Genomic DNA, 19,716 nt, shown 5'->3' with positions numbered 1-19,716 from the left:
CCTTAGAAAGGCTCTTCCAACCCAAACTATTCTATGATTCTATGATACTTTCTGTGCTGCAAGCGTGGCATCAGGTCCAGCTGTAGCACAGCCCCACCTGCATGGAGGAACCTGCGTGCTTAAGCACACTGGGCTAGTGTGTTTGCAGCAGCTGCCTTGCAGAGCAACCGGGTTGATGGAAGCCTGGAGGGTGTGGAGACTACTCCCCACTTTGAGGTGCGGCCCCACCAGTGGGGACAATCACTTCCTCATCTTCCGGATGAGGGTTTAAATAAGGTTGCCAAAACTTTTCTATTCTCAGTAATAATGTGATTGTGGCTAGAAAACGTCCCTAAAAGACTTCATCTAATACTATAATACATGGTGGCTTTGGTGCACCCTACCTCTCCCTGCAGTCTTCCTGAATGCACACAACTTTGCAGGAGGACATTCCCCACTATGGACATTATAATACAGAAGTCCAGGTCTGATTCATTTTCTTTGCAGAAGAGTGGGAGATGCATCACTGCCCATCAGAGGGGAGAAGAACAGAAAGGTACCTGAGAAGTGCAACCTCTTCTTTCCTTCCTCTCTGCTGGAATAGAGAGGGTGCAAGCTGAACTCCTCTAAATAGGTGGGGAGCTGGATCAAAGCAGCGCTTACAGAGGCCACAGGCTGTGCAGAGCAGGACACAGGATTCCTATCAGACTAAAATCCCTACATTCAGTAGCCTCAAAATCTAATGCGCTTCATACTGTTTGGGAATTACATTCAGAACTGCTGTGACATTGAGCTAGTGTTCATCACTGCTTTATATTTCTCATCTCTAATCATTTCAACACATTGCTATTTTTTTTTCTCACACACACACATTCATCAGCAGTCAATGCTGCTCCTTTCACGTTCCAGTCCGCATCCTGCCACTGTCCTCTACACCTTGCCTTACCCCCAGATGTCCCAGGGTCACTAAATCACTGTCATCATGATTACATTTGCATTCTATTTTCTAATCCAAGTCCAACCAGAACTATATTCATTTATTATGTTCCTGAAGTGTTCTACAAGGTAGAAGGCAAGAGTTGAATAAAAATATCTCGGCAGATTGATACCTGGCTGCTACTGTTTTCTAGTAGAGATAGGCAAATTTTGGTTCAAAGCCATTTGAACTTTGTGGGTCAAAAGCTTGATCAGATCATTACCAGGTTTATCTCCCATTTAAAATAGATTGTTAAAAGGGGAATGAGGAAAAAGACATGGATGCAAGATTTAAAAGCCAAAAAACTTCTGGTGCTAGTTTTGTGTTTAGGAAGACTATTAGGCTTCCCACATAGAGCAGTCTCATATCACAGCATCCTATTTCACTCATTTCATTGTATTTGAAATGTACAACTTAAACTCAATTGGAATGAAAACTTCTAAACCAAAATACCTTAGAATTCTATTGAATACTATAGAATTTCTGTCCCCCAGTTAGTTCTTTTATCTCTTCTTTCAACCCTTTTGTAAGAGAAATAAGTATCTTTTTTTGCTAGGACTTACAGTACCTAGTGATTTGGGATGCCAAACCAGAGCTTTTTGTATGCCTGATATTCAGGACTAATAAGTACTTTCAGGAAATGAGATTTCCTTTGGAATCTCTGCAACTGAATTTGGACAATTAAGGTATTTTAATTCCTAGTCATTTAAAAATCCTCTAACCATTATGTAGATGGAAATGCTAAAACATAAGCTATAGTTTAATGAGAAAATGTTAAAGGATTACAGAACAGCCTAATAGATGTATACACACAAGCACATAACAGTATGCTAATGTAATTATGCATTCCTGAGATCATAAACAGTTATGCAAAATCGAAGTATGAAGCTGCAAGAAGGGGAAAAGGATCTTGTCAAAACCTGTAGTGGTCAAAATGTAAGATGAGAGTAGGCATTCTGACATTCCTGCTCCTCTGGTTTTCAACATCAATTCCCACAAAGCTTTCAGTTTCATTTAAAAGAAAACAATAAATAAATGTCAAGAAAAAAATCAGGAGCTTCTGGTTCAGGAACCGAGCAAAGAATTCAAACCATACAACTAGAGGTGGAATTGTATAGTGAAAGACATGCAAGAAAAGGAGCCGAACAAATATAACGGTGAAAGGGATACAGAGACTAGGAGAGCCTAAAAAAAATAATCATTCATTATTAAATAACATCACCTTCAAAATGCAATATGTGTTCCATTTTGGAGCTACAACACATGAATAAATTGCATGAGCATCTCTCTGGTGTCATCAGAGCTCCTTAGTGGAGCGACAGTCCACTCATGCAATCCTGAGGGCCTATTATTTAAGTCTTCCAATGATGGCTGTAATTTGCTTTGCAGCAATCAGATTTTTCCTCACCAAACTAAAAGAAATATTGCTCTATTTCTATTAGCAGAGTCAGGGCCACATATAATTCACTGATGTATAGGGCATGAATTACTCTTAGCCATCTTACAGCTCTGGACTCTGCAAAGAAATATTGTGTGCCATTTTGGGAATACACCCTCATTTATATTGTAAACACATAAGCTGTACTAATGGTTTAAAATGACAGAAGAGGGCCCTGAGCTTAATAAACAGCGATTCCTTTTATGCTTGATGTAAACGTGCTATTTTATTACATCTGCTAAAAATCATGTATTATAGCATTTAAACGCTTGCAGTACTCTGAAGAAAAGTAGCACTATGAGGATATGTAAATACACTCATTTCCATGGGAATGACTCAATTGCAAAAGATATTGGTCTTAACTCTAATCTGCCTTGTGTGGACTGTTGCTCTAATGAAAACAAGCAACACTCAGGAACTCACTAAGGGATCTTGGTTAAAATGTTAGGGCTGACTAAATGCTGCGTTACCAGTAAGCTCTCTTTGCTTCAGCACTCAGGAGCAGCACTGAGCCTAGACTCCCATGGGAAACCCTGCCTCTGCATCTCTGCAAGGCCACTGCAGAGGAAACTGCTGCAGAGAGCCTTGTTCCACCCTTCCCTGGAAATGCTGGCCTCTTGCATGAAAAGCCACAAAGGAAGCATTCAGTCAGACCGAGAACAAGGTATTCCACCCCAATTCTTTCATTTTTTCAGTGATGAAATGGGACAATAGCAAACTGCAGTTACAAATAATGTAATTTGTTTAAATGGTTAGTCTGCTGGACTCCACTGCTTGGTATACATACCCCACATGACATATATATATACCTCACATAGAATCACAGAATCAACCAGGTTGGAAAAGCCCTTCAAGCTCACCCAGTCCAACCATTCCCCAGCACTGCCAAGGCCACCACTGCCCCATGGCACTGAGGCCTCGTCTCCACGCTGTGTGAGCACTTGCAGGCACGGTGCCTGCAGCCCTGCCCTGGGCAGCCTGTTCCAATGCCTGAGCACCCTCTGGGGCAGGAATTGTTCCTCAGCTCCATCTAAACCTGCCCTGGTGCAGCTTGAGGCCGGTTCCTCTTGTCCTGTCCCTTGTTCCTTGGGAAAAGAGACCTGCCACCTCCTGGCTCCATCCTCCTGTCACGTTGCTGTAGGGGGCATGTTTTCATACACAGATTTTAATTACCACAGGTAGGGGCAGGTTTTAATATAAATAATCTTTTCCTGATGCAACCGTAACATGCAGTAAGTCTGTTCATTACAATTACCCAGTATTTACGGCATAAAGATCAGATTTCCATCCACAAGGTACAATATTACGCACTACGGAACATCCCATTTTGACTTTTCAACGTATACTGGGGTTATGCTCTACAGCAGCACTCTTGCAATTAAGTACCCCAGAAAATTTCCTTTAAAAATGAATTTTAAATCATTGGAGCTATCTGATACTATAAAATTACATGCTTCTGTTGATCCATTTCTAAATGAACACTACGTATTTCTGGAAGAAGTACTCTTACTGAATTAGAGGATTTAGGTAACCATCTGCTTTTTGACAAGGCTAAGGATGGTGTGCTCTTAAAAATGCCTCCTGAACAGTCTAAACCAGCAAGATGTTTAAGCAGACTAGAGCTGGTATACAAATTATAAGATATTCCTATACCACATCATATGAACTCATCAACTAGGTATTTCATCCCAGAGAAAGTGTCTGCTGTGTGCAATTTAGGACAGTAATTCAGAGCCCACAGAACACGGCATCACCACAAATTCCCTTTGTTATAAATTTATACTGATGTTCATACAAAAACATTGTATTTTAATAGTTTAAAGAAGTGACAGCACTGGGCACTTTAGAAACGTTTAACTAATAGAGTCTTCATAATTTAAAATGTGGAGGTTTCATCACTGAAGATGCTGGACTGAATCAGCTGTTTGAACCTGGGGAGAGGGGTCAGTTACTGTAGAAATCTCATGAAAGCCTAACCCTTAATGCACACAAATGCTGTTTTTAAACACAACCTTGTTTCAGAACACTTACACAAAGGATGGAGTCATCTGAAATTATACAGCACCACGTTCCTAAAGTCCAGATATGGTTCTCATTGTCAGTGAGAAGCAGCATGTGAGCACAGGTCCTCTGTTGGAGAACTTTAAAAGTACGCCCCTATTGTTAACAAATATGTCAACCTACCATCAAATGCATGAGCTCATCAAGTCCAGCCTTTATCCCAGCATTGCCAAGGCCACCACTAACCCATGTCACTAAGGACCTCATCTAGATGGTTTGTGAACATTTCCAGGAATGGCGATTCCACTACTTCCCTGGTAAACATACTCTCCCCCTACAATATACCCCTCTCAAGCAGTCCACCTATATATCGGCATCGACACACAGACTATCGAATAAAGCTGTGGTGTGACCTGCAGATCTACTCATGGCAAGGTTGTTGAAATCACCAGCTTCTCAGCAGTGTTCCAGCTTTAGAAGGTGAAGAGGGCAAGGATCCAGACAAAGTGAAACCCAGTCACTGGTTTTCAGATGCCACGTTTAAGTGCAGAACTTAAAATATATTTTAAAAATCCATAAATAGAAACATTGGCAAGGAAAGTAAGGGAGCACTGGGGATTAACAAAGAGGGTATGTTAAGACCTCTTTTTCTAATGGTCCAGTACTAAGTGATGTAGAAGTCAAAGGAAGGACCACTCTTTTACAGCAGGGAATCTACATTAGAATTCCTCCTGGTACATGGTAGTTAACATTTTACTTCCATGCTGAAATGTAACAGACTATTTCACCCTCAGTAAACTTGTAAGCAAGGAGACTGAGTTTAAGAGGACAGATGTAATAAAAAAGGGAGGATTTGTTGAAGGGTTTGCAATATGAATTTGCTAGAATATTATTATATAAAACCCAGTAAACCTGGTGTCTGTGCATAACTGCATCTCAACATGGGCGACCAAAACCTTTCCAAGCTCTTTTAGTTTCTGGTAACACCCTCAAATGAAAACTATATGAAGACCAAAGACTTTCAAATGCCTCTGTGAACATAAGCATTTATATCTGGAATAAAACAAAGATACTTTTGTATTAATAATCAGGAGCAACTAGTTAAAACTCCCATTCCTGTTGGCACAGAACTGAACATTGCCCAAGGATCTGTTTTATCCAGGACGGTTGTCTTTGTGTCAAATTATTGCTTATTAGGGAGAGTCAATTTCAGGCAATTCCTTGATCTTATTTTCAATACAGGAAACAAGCTGGATTGCTCTCTGGAGCAAGAAATTACTTTTTACTGTGCATATATTGAGCTTACCACAATGAGGTCCCAGTCTACAAGCACTAATACAATTCAGTTATAGTAATGAAAGTAGCAACAACTGCTCATACGCTTCTACTCAATGCTTCAGAACCTGGAAATGCATGTAACCTGGTATTAACAATTGCAGAACATGAGAATGAGAAAATCTTTGTAAGAGTTTAAATCTTATTTAAGAGGTGTTGATGGGTCCTCTTAAGCAAAATGTTCTTGATATTTACTACTCCTTGTCAGAGGACCATGAAATAAGTTTGCAAATATTAAACATCACAGGCATTTATGAGGGCAGGTGAGTAACATGGAACATAAAGCTGCTAGGATGAGGCAGAAAGCAAAAGTAGGAGGCATCCAGCTATATATATATTAGAAAGTTGACGGCATCAAACCAAGCCTGAAGAAAAATGAGGGAAAGCCATTAAACTTGGCCTCTGCGTGAACTTTAGGGTTGGGAGTGGGAGAAGACTATATATGATTTGCTAGCAAAGCAGATGTTTGTGTGGTGGAAATACAAGATGAAGGATAGTGTGCTCTCTTCAACAGGAGAAACTACTTCACAGTTACAGTAAAAACCCTGTCAGCAAATTAGTCATTGCAGGGGTGTAAACACATAAACCAAACCAGCACCTCTGGGTTAAGATAACCATGGGTATTCCACACATATCACCAGCTGCAAGAAGGTAGGACCTAAATCACATCAAAAGTTAGAAGTCTCAGTAAATATTTCCTTAACCAAAAGCTTCTAAGCTAGACAAACTCCTATACATCCCCCAAACGGTAAGTTACTTGCAGAAAACCTCCTCAACATCTGACTTAATACATAGCAACTTCATGCTCTGATTTATCACAGGTTATACAAAGCCTAGTATTTTCAATAGAACAGGCTTGGGGACTCCAGCGATCAGCTGAAAAAACCAATCTCAGCTTAGATCCAATTCAAATAAAATTTTAATTCTCCCAGTTACTAAGAATTTCTTGACACTGAGTTAAGAATGCCCCAAATCATAAAGAAAATACATTGTGGTTACGGTTATGCATACACAGGGACGCAAATTATACCACATAAAGTGAATTAGAGCAAGCACAGTCAAGGAAGTACAAAATTCACACAGCAGAAGAGGATTCTGACACAGCCAGAAATAAGTGATCCTATAAGCCTGGACAATCTTATGGAGATTTAAGCATTTGCCTTTTCTATGAGAAGAAACAACCAGAGCATTCCCGTACCATCCAGTGCTTTGGGCTGAAAAATAGCCAAGTTTTCTGCAATTTGGTATCAGCCACAGGAACTTCTGCACAGGATCAAAAGTGACAAGATAGGGAAAGATAGTTCCAGAGACTGCATCAGTGGCTGAGACTTGCCCACAGAAACTTGTTCTGTTTCATAAATACTGGAAAAAAAACCCCATCAATATATGACTTAGAAGCCTTTGCTTAAGAAGTTTGGTCAACTGAAAGAAAGATATTGTAAAATTCAAAGAGGTAAATTAAAAGCAAAGCTAATCTGAAACAGAAAAGGCCTATTAAGATTCTTTCAGTGCTCACACCAAGTGTACAAGGCTAAATACCAAGGCACCCCTCTCCCTCCTCCAGTAGAAACCATAGGATGCAAATGTCAAAAAAAGAGAAAGCCAAGGACAGGGCTGACTTATTGCGCTGCTACTCCGTGTCCAGAAAACTCTATGCATTACACACAGCATAAATGAGCTTGAATTTAGCCCTTCACAAGCTGCGTAAGCCAGGCACACAAGTCATAAACATGCACGTGTCTCTAAGGTGAAACCTCAGCTGACCATTCTAGATTATGAACTAAGATTCTTCTCAGACCTAAACACTGCAAATTTGGGTCCTGGATTTCAATACACAGAATGTAATTAGCAAGGTTAAAATTAACCATGTATAGTACTACAAAGAATGCCATGGGATCTCAAATGATAACCAACTACAGTATCCTGCTCATACCTGGATATCCTTAGTAAACATATGAATAACATTTTCCTGTTATTCCAAAGAAAGTGCTTCTTGGAAAAGCTCTCTTATCCTTAATAGCAAATAATTATAAACTAAATAATTGTTATTTTAAGACTTGGTGTTGCTCCTAGAATGTCTGACAACAAATTGGAATATCAGTCAGTTTTGACTATTAAATAAAAATCACACTTTCATTGCTTAAACGTTTTTCTTCTTACCGCTAATGAAAATGCTTTACTGAGCTTAAAAAAAGATCTCCATCAGGGTTTAATGGTGAAAGAACAATATCTCATTTCTATAAGAATTTGGTAGAGCCTGTATAACATCACAAAGTGAACCCAAAGTTCAAAATACAGCTGGAATGAGATGAAAAACCAAAACAGAAATTACTCAGGTAAGTTAATATTAGCTCAATTCTTTGTTCAGTATAGGTACACTACAACAGACAGCAAAGGGGCTGTGCTGCAGAACTATGCCTACTAAATGCTGAATTACCTTACATTACACTATGTACCTACTCTATCTAACTATCACTCTATTTAAATCACTGTTTAAATGGTTAGAGTCGTTGTGATGAGGCTGCATTCATCTGAGTAATTTGAACTAGTTTTTCTTAACTCTTCACTGTAAAGTCAATATATGGCTGCTTTACCAGTAGCAATGGCCTGCCATAGCAATTCTGACTCAAAAATATCCTGTTCATGATCTACATAATATATCTTCATGCTGATTAGCTTTTTCTTCTTGGAGGGGATCTTAAAGTTGTTTGTGTCTAATGAAAAACCCCATCCTACTCAAGGACATTATTCTATTAGACTGCAGCCAACAGAAGATGGCCTATAAGGAAAAGATGTAGGTTTGGTTAGAACTTGAAAATAAGAGATTAACACTAATGAGGGACAGAAATTATCCATATAAGAGTCATCTGGATTTTTTAAAAAAAGGATAATTTAGGAAAAATACATATAACAACCTGGTCATTTATAGTGAGCATACCTATAATGTCAGCAATCCATGAGACAATACTGTATTCACAAGTATCTCTGTCGTAAAATTACTCCTTAGAGCAATAGAATATTATGGATTACCTTCATAAGCAAGGAAATTAATTAAAAAGCACACTGAAAGACTGAGGTTAGAGAAAGAAGTTTTTCTCCAGCTGAGTTTATTTGAGTGCTCTGATCTCTCCACAGGAGATATGGCAATGGGTTCCTGCAGCTTTGTAAGACTGGGAAGGCAGACTCCACAGGGAACTGCCACACAAGCACCTCCTTGTGGCACTGAATCCTCAGAGTTGAAGCCATTAAAGGGATGCTATCTGAAAATCCCTTGGCATTTTGCTTCACCTTGAGGGAAGCTCCCTGTAGACGTACTTACGGGAATCTCTTGAGAAGCAAATCTCCAGCAAGAAGCTGGACTTAGAGAGGGACTGCAGAACTGCAACCCTAAAGCAAATGTTTGTGCTACTTGGGCTGTATCGCTCTTCAAGCTCTAAATATCTCCTCAAGCTCTAAATGCAATCTTTCCTTATAATGCATGATCAGTGAATAATATAACGAGGACCTAATGTGGGAATTATCACAGTAAAAATATCTACATATATTTTAATATACAAACACACAGCTGTCAATTCAAGAGATGTGAACTCAGCATACCTCTGTATAAAACTCAGGATGGTATCATTAATAATCTACATAACAAAAATACTTAAGGACGCAAGACTTTAGACATAGTAACCCAGGCTTTAATCGACTGGAAATACGGTAGTAAATCCACCTGCAGGTACACAATGATGCCATTGCTGTGGTCCAAACTAGCAGGGAAAGTAAATTAATGTTCAATAGTCCTACAGTGAAATAAATGAAAGTTATGGACTTCTGCCACAGCTCAAGTATTGTCATCCTAGGCTTAACACCTTTACTATGCAGCCTAATGCGATTTGAGAAATCTTATATATGTAGCCCCACGGGGTATATGATACTCAGATGGCATTCTAAATGTCTTAGCTGCTCACAAACAAAGGATGAACAATGTTTTGACAGTTATGATATGCAAAACAGTGAAAATGAGGTTCTAGAAACACAATCAGAATTCTAAAAAAGAGTGATTTAGGTAAAATTCAAATATCCTTTCTGACAAATACTTCGGGTAAAAGTCAGAGAACGGAAGTTCATTCTCCTCAGTGAGTGCAGAACTGCCTGTTAAAGCCTGATGCTTCCTCATGTTTGTCAGAGTTCTAATAAGATGGCATAAAAAGAGTCTTCTCCCGTTTTGAAAGCTGAGACATTTTGTGAGTCTGCAGCTGTAATTCCACAGTGATTACGTGTCCAGTGGACAGATGTTGGCTAGTTCTGTAAAAATTATGGTGATAATCACTTGCTTTTACATTTCACACTAGATAATAAATAGAGATGTCAGGTAGATCTTTTCCCTGTGGGGAAAAAGAGAAATCAAAAACTTCTCAGTAAAGCAAGCAAAAATTGAACTATTTGCTTCCCAAATGAAAATTTCTTCTACTTCACAAAGAAATACATTACTGTAGATGATTTTTCTGGACTGCAAGAAGGTGCTCTGTATGTTCACCAGAAGAGTAGAAGTGAAAAGAATTGATTTCTACAAAGTGTGGCAGGAGAGGCTTCCAGAACCAAATAATGAGACAGGATCACTTTCCTGATATCACTGATCGATTACACAAACACTAAAAAAAGATGAAGAATATCTCAATAACAGTATTGTCTAATCTAAGATGAAGCACCAGAACGGGTTAGTAAAAGGGCTAAAGGGAAAGGCAACAACAAAACCCTAAACCCCCAAAACCCTGTTTCTTTGATTCAACAGTTTTATTCCATTTCTGCCCATTATATTAATGCCAGTGAGAGGACATTCTTGAAAAAGACTGCTTAATGTGGGCTTGACAGAGCAAAAAGCTTTGAAGGCTGAGGTGACTATAAATGGAAAAAAGAAAAAAAAAGTCAATGTGGCCTTTCTTAAAAGTTTTAAATGATTTTTACTTAAACAGTTATAAAAGCTCAAAGCATTTTTTTTCTGGTTTTCACTTCTAATGATTTATTTTCATAGAATCCCAGAATGGTTTGGGTTGTAGAGGACCTTAAGATCATTCAGTTCCAACCCACTGCCATGCGCAGGGATGCTTCACACTAGACCATGTCACCCAAGCATTAGACTATGTCGCCCAAGGCTCTGTCCGACCTGGCCTTTTACAGCAAAACAAAGCTTGTACAAAGGGCTGTCCATGGTGACTAAGTCTGCACAAAGATATTTTCCTCCCTCCCTGGCCTATACCTTTATTTCCATTTAATAAATGAATACAACAATTGTAGGACAAAAAACGGGCAAAGAAAGGGTTGCAAGAAGTTTACATTGCCCTGCAGTCAATTTGCTGGTCAAAGTTGGCAATGACTATTAAAAAACCCTCACAAACTCAAAAAACCATCCAATTTTGTCCGAACCTCTCCCTCCCACACACACAAGACGCAAAACTTAATGACACTATTAAACCAACACATAGATACAACTTCCCACTTCATCAATTTAAAGTCATCTTGTACATCAACAAATTCTATGACCTTACACTTGCCGTGAAGACTCTGAAATTGAGGCATCTGTCTGCATTGGCTCACTAGAGTCATATGAAACACAAATGGGGACAAATTAACTAGTCATATTGCTATGCCTTTTCCTTACTTCCGGAAATACATGCTATTGGCGCATTTATAGCATAAACATATTGAATTCTTTCTGTACATTCCTGCTTCACATAATACCTGTGCTTGTATCACTAAAGTTGCTGTAACCACAGACTGGAAAGATACTCTGTATGAGCACTGATTGGCAAGAATGGAAATTGGTGCACTTAATGATCCCTCTATTAAAATATTGCTCAGATGTTAAAAAAGAACAACACTGCTCTAGGCAATAAAATTCAGCATGAACAGCTGACGTGGGCTGAATCCTTCTTAAATAGATATGATTCTGTTTCAATGTCTTTTGTGATTATGACAATTTTGACAAGATAATCATCTTCTACGAACAGGACTTTTTATATTTTAGAGAAATAATGTAAAATTTATTAAATAATCTGTCGAATTATCTATGAACCCTGCTTTCAAAAGAAATCCTATGATCTCATTAAAATAATTACAGAAAATCTATGCCTGATCTTATTAATAAGAAGTACCAGTATCACTGGTATATAAAGGAGAGATCTAAAAGTAGAGGAATTGCCAGATTCAAAAGGTGATCGCATAAATTTGTTCTTCTAAGGTAGCCAACTGAAGTTTCTGTATTAAATATCCTGCTCTCTAAGTCAACTACTGAACTATAGCCTTCAAAATGGAAGGAAAGATGTCTGTAGCTATACTGAAACTAAATGATCTAGAAATGTACACTGCAGCCTCATTTCTCTTTTCTTTCTTCACACTTTGTTGCCTCTTTGCTCTTATTGCTCTTGGGGCAAAGCAAAAGCCAGTTCTACACAGCAAACAATTACACAGAACGAGAAGCACAGTTACAAGCTTCTCTTTAAAATGTACGAAGTGTCTTTAAAAAAAATCTTTGCCAGAATTCTCTTTTCAGGAAGAAAATGAGAAAATAAAGGAGTGAAACTTAAGAGGAAGCAACTGTTTAGCTCTCAACTCCTGCTGCCACTGATTATGGCTTCACCCTAGTATGTAGCACTGCACTTTCAGAATTCAAGTGCCTTCTGCATCTTACACTGGGGAAGTTGCCCTCTTTTAATTGAAAACTCCTGCTCTTGGAGAGAAAGGGTAAAGTAATTAAGCAACACAAGGTGACAATGCAGGCAAAGCTTCTTATCACAAGGCTTCAAGATAAAACCCATAGTATTATCTAAGAGAATGTTACAGATACAGTATGTTTTTCACCTAATCTACTTGAAAGACACAATGCTACTGTCATGTCCCCATGTCAGAGCATAACAGAACTGAAACCCCTACTCATGAAGAACAGCACCACAGTAAGGCCTTGCATGACTCTGCTCATTGGCATTCTGTATCACGACCACTCCAGAAGTGGTCCCAATTGCTTGGTGACAATGAGGAGTCAACAGTCAACCCACAAACCTATTTCAAGTACAAAATGGGATTTTATTTACCATGAAACCAAGCACAGTGTTTCTGAACAGCTATTTAATGCTTCCAGATCAGTTTTTTGAGAAAGCATTCAGAGAATTGTTCCAATATTTCACCAAGCTGAAGTACTAAACATGTCTATAAATGGCAAGTTATTTAAATAGCTGAAAAGTTAACTGAAAGAGGAGAAATCCTACAGTCATTTTGGAAAAGGTTTCAAGTGCAGAAGGCCATCTTTTGCCAGAGAATTTAAATGAAATTTAAACACATAAAATTTAAATTCATGTAAATTATCATAGAATCATAGAATCATTAGGGTTGGAAATGATCTTAAGATCATCCAGTTCCAACCCCCCTGCCATGGGTATGGACACCTCACACTAAATCGTGTCAACCAAGGCTCTGTCCAACCTGGCCTTGAACACTGCCAGGGATGGAGCACTCACAACCTCCCTGGGCAACCCATTCCAGTGCCTCACCACCCTTACAGTAAAGAATTTCTTCCTTACATCCAATCTAAACTTCCCCTGTTTCAGTTTGAACCCGTTACCCCTTGTCCTGTCACTACAGTCCCTGACGAAGAGTCCCTCCCCAGCATCCCTATAGGCCCCCTTCAGGTACTGGAAGGCTGCTATGAGGTCTCCACGCAGCTTTCTCTTCTCCAGGCTGAACAGCCCCAACTTCCTCAGCCTGTCTTCATATATTTTTTTCTTTTCAGAACTGATTTATACTCTTTTTTTATAATTTGAAAGCACAAAGCAGCACCCAAAATGATCCAATTCTACAAAAGAAACAGGTGGAATTTTAAAGTCTTGAGAAGCCGACTCACCAGTCTCTTCACAATTCTCAACAAAAGCTTCAGTTGTTGTGTATCTTTTCTGGACTTCAGTACTTCAGCAAAGCTGTCCATGTTTTCTGGAGACATACTCTCCTGACTGTTCCCTCCATAGAGCTGCACCAGCAATGATAAGCACTGTGAGGCGCTCGCAAATATTTCAGTATCTTCACTGGGAAGCTAAAAATGAACAAACAAAAATCAAATTCCAATTCCAGAAAAACTGCGCATCAGCGGGGGTTTGGGAGAGTATTGACATTTGCATTGTGCCAGGAAAGAATCATTTCTAGTTGAGACTCAAAATTCCATTAAACTAAGCTTAATAAAGTGAGGGGATTGTAATATATCTGTTCTTAAGCAGCAGTATAACAATGTCTCCACTATGATTCTATCAAATCTAACTCAAGCGACATAAAAGCACTGAAAACATTGCTCCCAACTCTTAGTTTTTGCCTTAAACAGAAGTGATGATAGCAGAAGGTATTACAGCCGTGATGTCTCATCTTCTACATAATGCACACCATAAAACTTCATTTATTTTTAATTCAAGCCTATGGCTTCTGGTTGAGGTAGAATACAGGCTCTCTGGCTATTTAATGGATTTTAAATAGTCACATTAGGAGGTATACTTTGGAGGTTTTAAATATTTTCTTGAATTCCAGCTTTTCTGCATGCCTTTGAAGAATGCAGGCCTGCACAGGAGCAGGCCCTTGCAAAGGGATGGAAAAACTCTTTCCTAGGAAGCAAAGTTGTGGAGAAGATTTGAGGGCACGGCTAATAATCGTCTTAAATGAGCTTCTGATAGTATGACACTGCTATCAAAATGCTTTATATCCTTCTTGAAAGTACTATCTGGAAATAACAAGTATAGATACTATATTATGCCTGTATTTGGCACTGTGGAATGACAACAAGAATGCAGCACCTAGTTTTAGCACAGTTCATGAAAGCTAGTGAAATAAATCACAGAGGTTTCTTGGGAACAGGCAAGAGGATGACAGATTGGAAAACAAGAGCAAAGAACTGAAGAATTCAGTGTCTACAGCTTATCAAAGGGAGGGTTAAAGGGCATTTGATCATATTCTCTCAGTTATATGTAAGAAAAAGCAGGCTGAGGATAGGTTCATTCCTTTACTGAAAAAGGACTGGTATGAGATGATAGCTCAATTGCTTTAGATAAAGATTAGAAGGAAGATAATACTTTGATTTCTTTTATTCTTTCTTTAATCAGAGTGCTTAACTGCTGACACATCTTCCTTAGAATGGAGACAGATTCTCCATCACAGGTAATTCACATACCACAAACTTTTTTTTTTCCTAAAAAATTAACAAACCCTCTTACTAAAACGTGGATTTGATTTCGGAAACCCCTGTGTCTTGTGTTATATATGATCCTAGACTGATTACAACTACTTTTTCCCACCTTACAATATATGAACTGAACAAAATACAGCGGTGGTCATCGTAACCAATAAGGCACAGAAGTGTAAAAATTCCTCATTGCTCCTATTCGGGTTTTGCATTCCAGAAGTGGTGTTTATAAACAAAGCAGCTAGATTGCAGTTAACTCGCTATCCCTACTGACAATAAAAGGAAACCATTTCTGTAGTCTGTCCAACCAGTTATAAAATATGCACAACCACTGCAATAATGTTACTCATTTAATCTGCAGTATGAACGTCCCAAGTTTTCTTCATTTTAAGGAAAACCTGTACAGTTACTTTAAAGCTCTCTATGCATATATCAGACACACAGCCCTCAAATATTCAACCAGCAATTCCTCAGAGATCTGCATGCAAATAGAATCCTGTTTTCCATTAGCTTCCCAGAGCTGGCTGTTTAAACCAGCCCGAACTGAGATGTAAGCTCTGCATACATAGCCCCAAGACATATCACATCCTATTTGACCTAATGCTATGCAAGTGACAGGACCACAGAAGCTATTTCTTCCACAGTTTTGCTGTATGGTTTTTCTTCATTCCAATCTAAATGCCACCTATTTGATAGTTTCCTTTCCAACATCAGAATTATCTAACGACATCATCAACATAAATAGAAAGGCTTAAAAGGAGGAAAAGCTACGAATAGTAACAAGCTTTACAGATCCATTTATATCTCCAATCCTTAGCAAGTAAAAAAAAAATCCACTGGTGGCTTTAAGCTGACTTGTATTTCCTTCACTCAGAAATTGCTATTAGATAAAGGAAAGAGAAATTAAACTACTTGAACGTATCTCTCATCCCTTGTAACAGCAGCACTCCAGCTTACAGTCTGCTACTAGCTCAGCATAGACAGGTACGTCAACCTCTCTCTGAAGAAAAATCACAGTCCAAGAAGGACTTTTCAGATGTTGTTTGTGGCTAATCAAAAACAGAACATAAAAATCAGTGAACATTTGGATAGATCTGTCCTTGCCCTGGCATGGCAGTGGAGGCTGGTTCCCTTGGCTCCATAAGCACAAAATCCTATGTGTAATCAGTAATCACAACAGCCATACTTAGGAGTGAGACTGTTCCCAAGGTCTTTTTTCCTAGATATTCATTAAGTATCCGAAGAGGGGAAACAACCTTCTGTGAAGAAATACATAACGTACCATGTCTTTGGCAGTTCTTCCTAACACCAGGAGGGTACATGATTTTCAAGGAGGCAAATGAGCAGTTCCAGCCTGTCAGCATTATGCCCAAGGTAGGCTGTCTTCAGCAGGAATCCCCAGTTAGCCTGACAGCTGAACATTTTGCCCTAGATGATGAGGGGCTGGTCTTAGGCTCTGCTTATCTCCTCCTGGCAAGCCTGACCTATAAGCACTGTTGCTGCTGTTCTTTGTCCCCCAGCAAAAGGAAGGAAGACCCTGGAATTCTCCATCCAATATGTCATGGCATCAGATAGTTTCAGTCCCCACAGGATGTCAAGCTTTCCGTGACCATTCTCCAAACCTAGCCACAGTTACCATTCCAGGGTTCACAGAACTTGCTAGACAGGACATCATCCTGTTCAATTCAAGGGCCTTCATCCCCTGTTGTACTTCAGGTTCTTCTGTTCCTCTGCTTCACCAGAGTCCCTTTGAGCTTCAGTACTATCTAGAGTTCGGGGAACAAGTTGCTGCCATCCTGGAAAACTGCAGGGTAAAACAATAACAGCATAGGTCCTGGATGAAGAGGGAAACATGTTGGGAATAGGAAAGACCATATTTAGTCTGGACAGGATGAGAATCATTGGTCTACGGCCTAACTCATCAATAATTAAGGTGGAAGAGCAATGTCCCTATTTAAATATGTCCACATCAGCACTTTTCTCTATAACTCTCCCCATTTTGCTGTTTCACTACTGACAAGTAGTGATTTAGATGTCAAAAGTTGTAAGTTGGTAGCCTGAATTTTACCACCGACTGGCAGTCAATGTTGGTAGTGGTTATAAAGAGCAGGAGATCTGAAGAAAATTATTGGCATGCAAAAAAGCAATGACTGAAAACAGAATACCTGTAAATACAGAAGCCCGAGGAATAAAAACTCAGCTTTCAAGAAATAGTATCTCCTGTCTAATAAGAACAGTGAAGCTAGAATCATGTAGCTAGGCAATGAATACAGACAGATAGTTCACCTCTTAATCAGCTGGAACAGTGTTCTGATCATTTTCTAAACATAACAACTCCATTTGATATAAAGAAGTATATTTTAAGTCTTAGAAATGCATTTATAACAGCAGCTACTTAAGTTTTTGTTCTTTCAGAGGAAGAGAAACCCATGAAAAACTAGAGCTCTAAGTGTTTAGGAAAATATCTGACCCTTAATATTTCATAATTGCATGAAAAAAGAAGTCTTGTGGCCTTTGATTTCTTTTTGCTTTATCAGTCTTACAGGGGATTATGGATTCAGCCCTTCAGCAAAGTAGAAACATTAGCACTCTTTCTCCTTGCAGCTGTTAATATTCTGAGCTAGTGTATAGCATGTAGAAAATCCAGCTCCTCAAAATAAATTACTGAACAGCTAAAGGCATCAGTTTTGCCATTCTCTACCTCAGAACTGTAGATTTATTTTACATTTCAACAGTTTAAACTAATGCCTCATGACAAAACTTTTGTGCAACGGAGACTCTGGATTCCTTAACTTCTACAGCCATGTTTTAACTCCCTGTCAACAGGGTCAAAACAAAATTCTCTCTTCTTTTCTAGATGGAACCTGCTCTGTATATTTTAACGTGCTGAAAAGCAGGGAGTTTCTTGTTATTAGGCATTGGTATTTCTGTAACCTGCTGTCAAAAATGCCTTCATTTTGACCAGAGTTGCAGTGTGTTCATGAATTGCAAACCACTGCAAGAAATGTGTGATCATTTGAGCTGAAGGGGCAGTTTTCACAGCGCTGGAGTTGTTACAGCATCTAATTTTAAAGCCACAATGAAACTGTCTGGATTACCCGGAGGGGACACTATTCAGTGCATTAATGAGGTTATCCACAAAGAGAGTTTATTACGGTGAGAGGTAGATGTTCATTAGATCAGTAGTGTGATTACAGAATGTGCTGTAAAGGAGGCACCGTTGGGAACTATAAGGAAGATGATTTTTCGAACATTAAACAAAATGTAAAAGCAAAACATCATTACTAAATCTGCTCACTTTACTATGCTATCATTAGTAGTAAGCATGCATAGTTTAAAATGAAAAACTAAAACATTATTACAGATTAGGGCAAAATTGGGAAATTAGGGAATATATTTTAAAAAACCAATGTATTTCCAGTTCATGATAATCAAGTTTAATTGCTGAGAAACTAAGTCCCCATTCTGAAATGCTGTGACAATATACTGTTATTTCCTCTGGTGTCTTTTGGGGTGGTTTTGGTTGGTTGGTTGGGGTTTGGGTTTTTTGGTGGTTTGCTTGATTTTTGTTTTTTAAGGTAGCTCTGCAGAATTCTTCACATATAATTCACACATAACATTTCAAATACAAGAACAGCAATACATAATGCAATACAGGAAATAAATAGATGCCTTTCCACTCTGGCCACAGAACTGTTTGCATTCCTAAGAAATGTGAAATAGAAGTCTACAGTGTTATCACTCTTCTGCAGTCATTTTCATTAGTCACTGGCAAATGCCTTCACACGCTCTGAAACCAGAGTCAGGGCACAGCCTCAGAACCAGTGCAACACAGAGACAGAAAGGACCTAGAAGAGATTATCTCATTCATCCATGTGCAGTGAGGCTCCGTATTTGCCCTCTTCATGTCTGCACATGATCAACTGGTCTTGCAACAGTAATATACAGAGCATAGTATGGAACTGCAGCTATTACTAGTACTACTACAATGAAGAAGCCTACCACCAGAAGACAGGTAAAGTTCTCTCCCAGCAGTCCTGTAGGCTCAGAAAAGCCTGGAAGATCTACGCCTAGGATCTAAATCTAGGGTCCATAGAGGAGTTAAACTCCTTTTTAATGGTAACTGCAAAGTTTCAGAAATGTTTCTGAAAATCCACATTGAAGTGATTTAAGAACTAAGCAAATATTACAATATTTTTCTTTCAGGGTAACAGTACATCAAAAAGAAGGTATTTGTTATCTTCCGTAATTGCTGCAAGTTTCAGTATAATAACCAATTCAGATTTGTTTTCAAGCTGAGCAAAGTTACACACAAAAAGCTAAGTGTAATTAACTTTAAAACACAAAGCTGCCAAGCAAAACCCTAAATGCTCGATTTATTTTCCTCTTATTGATCATTTCAGGGAGACTGATCATGGGGTTACATATTGAATTCTCTGTATTTGCAGTGTTTTCTGCATGACAGAACTTTTAATTATGTCTTCTTTTGCATTCTGATAAACTCTGAAGTTTCATTTACATGCAATCTAGGTTTCCTATGCTTACTTTGCTAGGTCTTAATGACAGACTAAATCACGGTTATAGAGGGGAAAAACTGATTCTAGGGTTTTGACATTTTCAAGTTTTATGCATACTGATTTTTGAGGGATTTTTAAAAGAGAGACATACAGAACTCGAGGAAACTAATGGACAAGTAATGGGGCATGGAACACTCACCTACTTGATGGATATACAAATTGATGAGGGAAAGCAGTTATTCTGACATAAGAAACTATAAATATGGTAAGA

At 38.8% G+C, this 19,716-nt stretch overlaps 1 protein-coding gene across 4 annotated transcripts in view; it reads right to left on the bottom strand.

Annotated features, from left to right (window-relative positions):
* ULK4 (unc-51 like kinase 4) overlaps positions 1-19,716 on the bottom strand; it is a 191,974-nt gene that overhangs the window by 44,167 nt on the left and 128,091 nt on the right. For 3 of the 4 annotated variants that reach the window (XM_065665495.1, XM_065665494.1, XM_065665496.1), the window contains one exon: positions 13,612-13,797. The exons of the other annotated variant lie outside the window; for it this stretch is intronic. In XM_065665495.1, the coding sequence (XP_065521567.1) occupies positions 13,612-13,797 (186 nt within the window). The remainder of the gene's footprint in view (positions 1-13,611; positions 13,798-19,716) is intronic. 4 annotated transcript variants of the gene reach the window in all.

Source organism: Lathamus discolor, chromosome 2 (assembly GCF_037157495.1).
Source record: "Lathamus discolor isolate bLatDis1 chromosome 2, bLatDis1.hap1, whole genome shotgun sequence".
NCBI lineage: Eukaryota > Metazoa > Chordata > Aves > Psittaciformes > Psittacidae > Lathamus > Lathamus discolor.
Note: the sequence above shows the minus strand (reverse complement) of the source record. Positions and strands in the feature narration are given on the sequence as shown.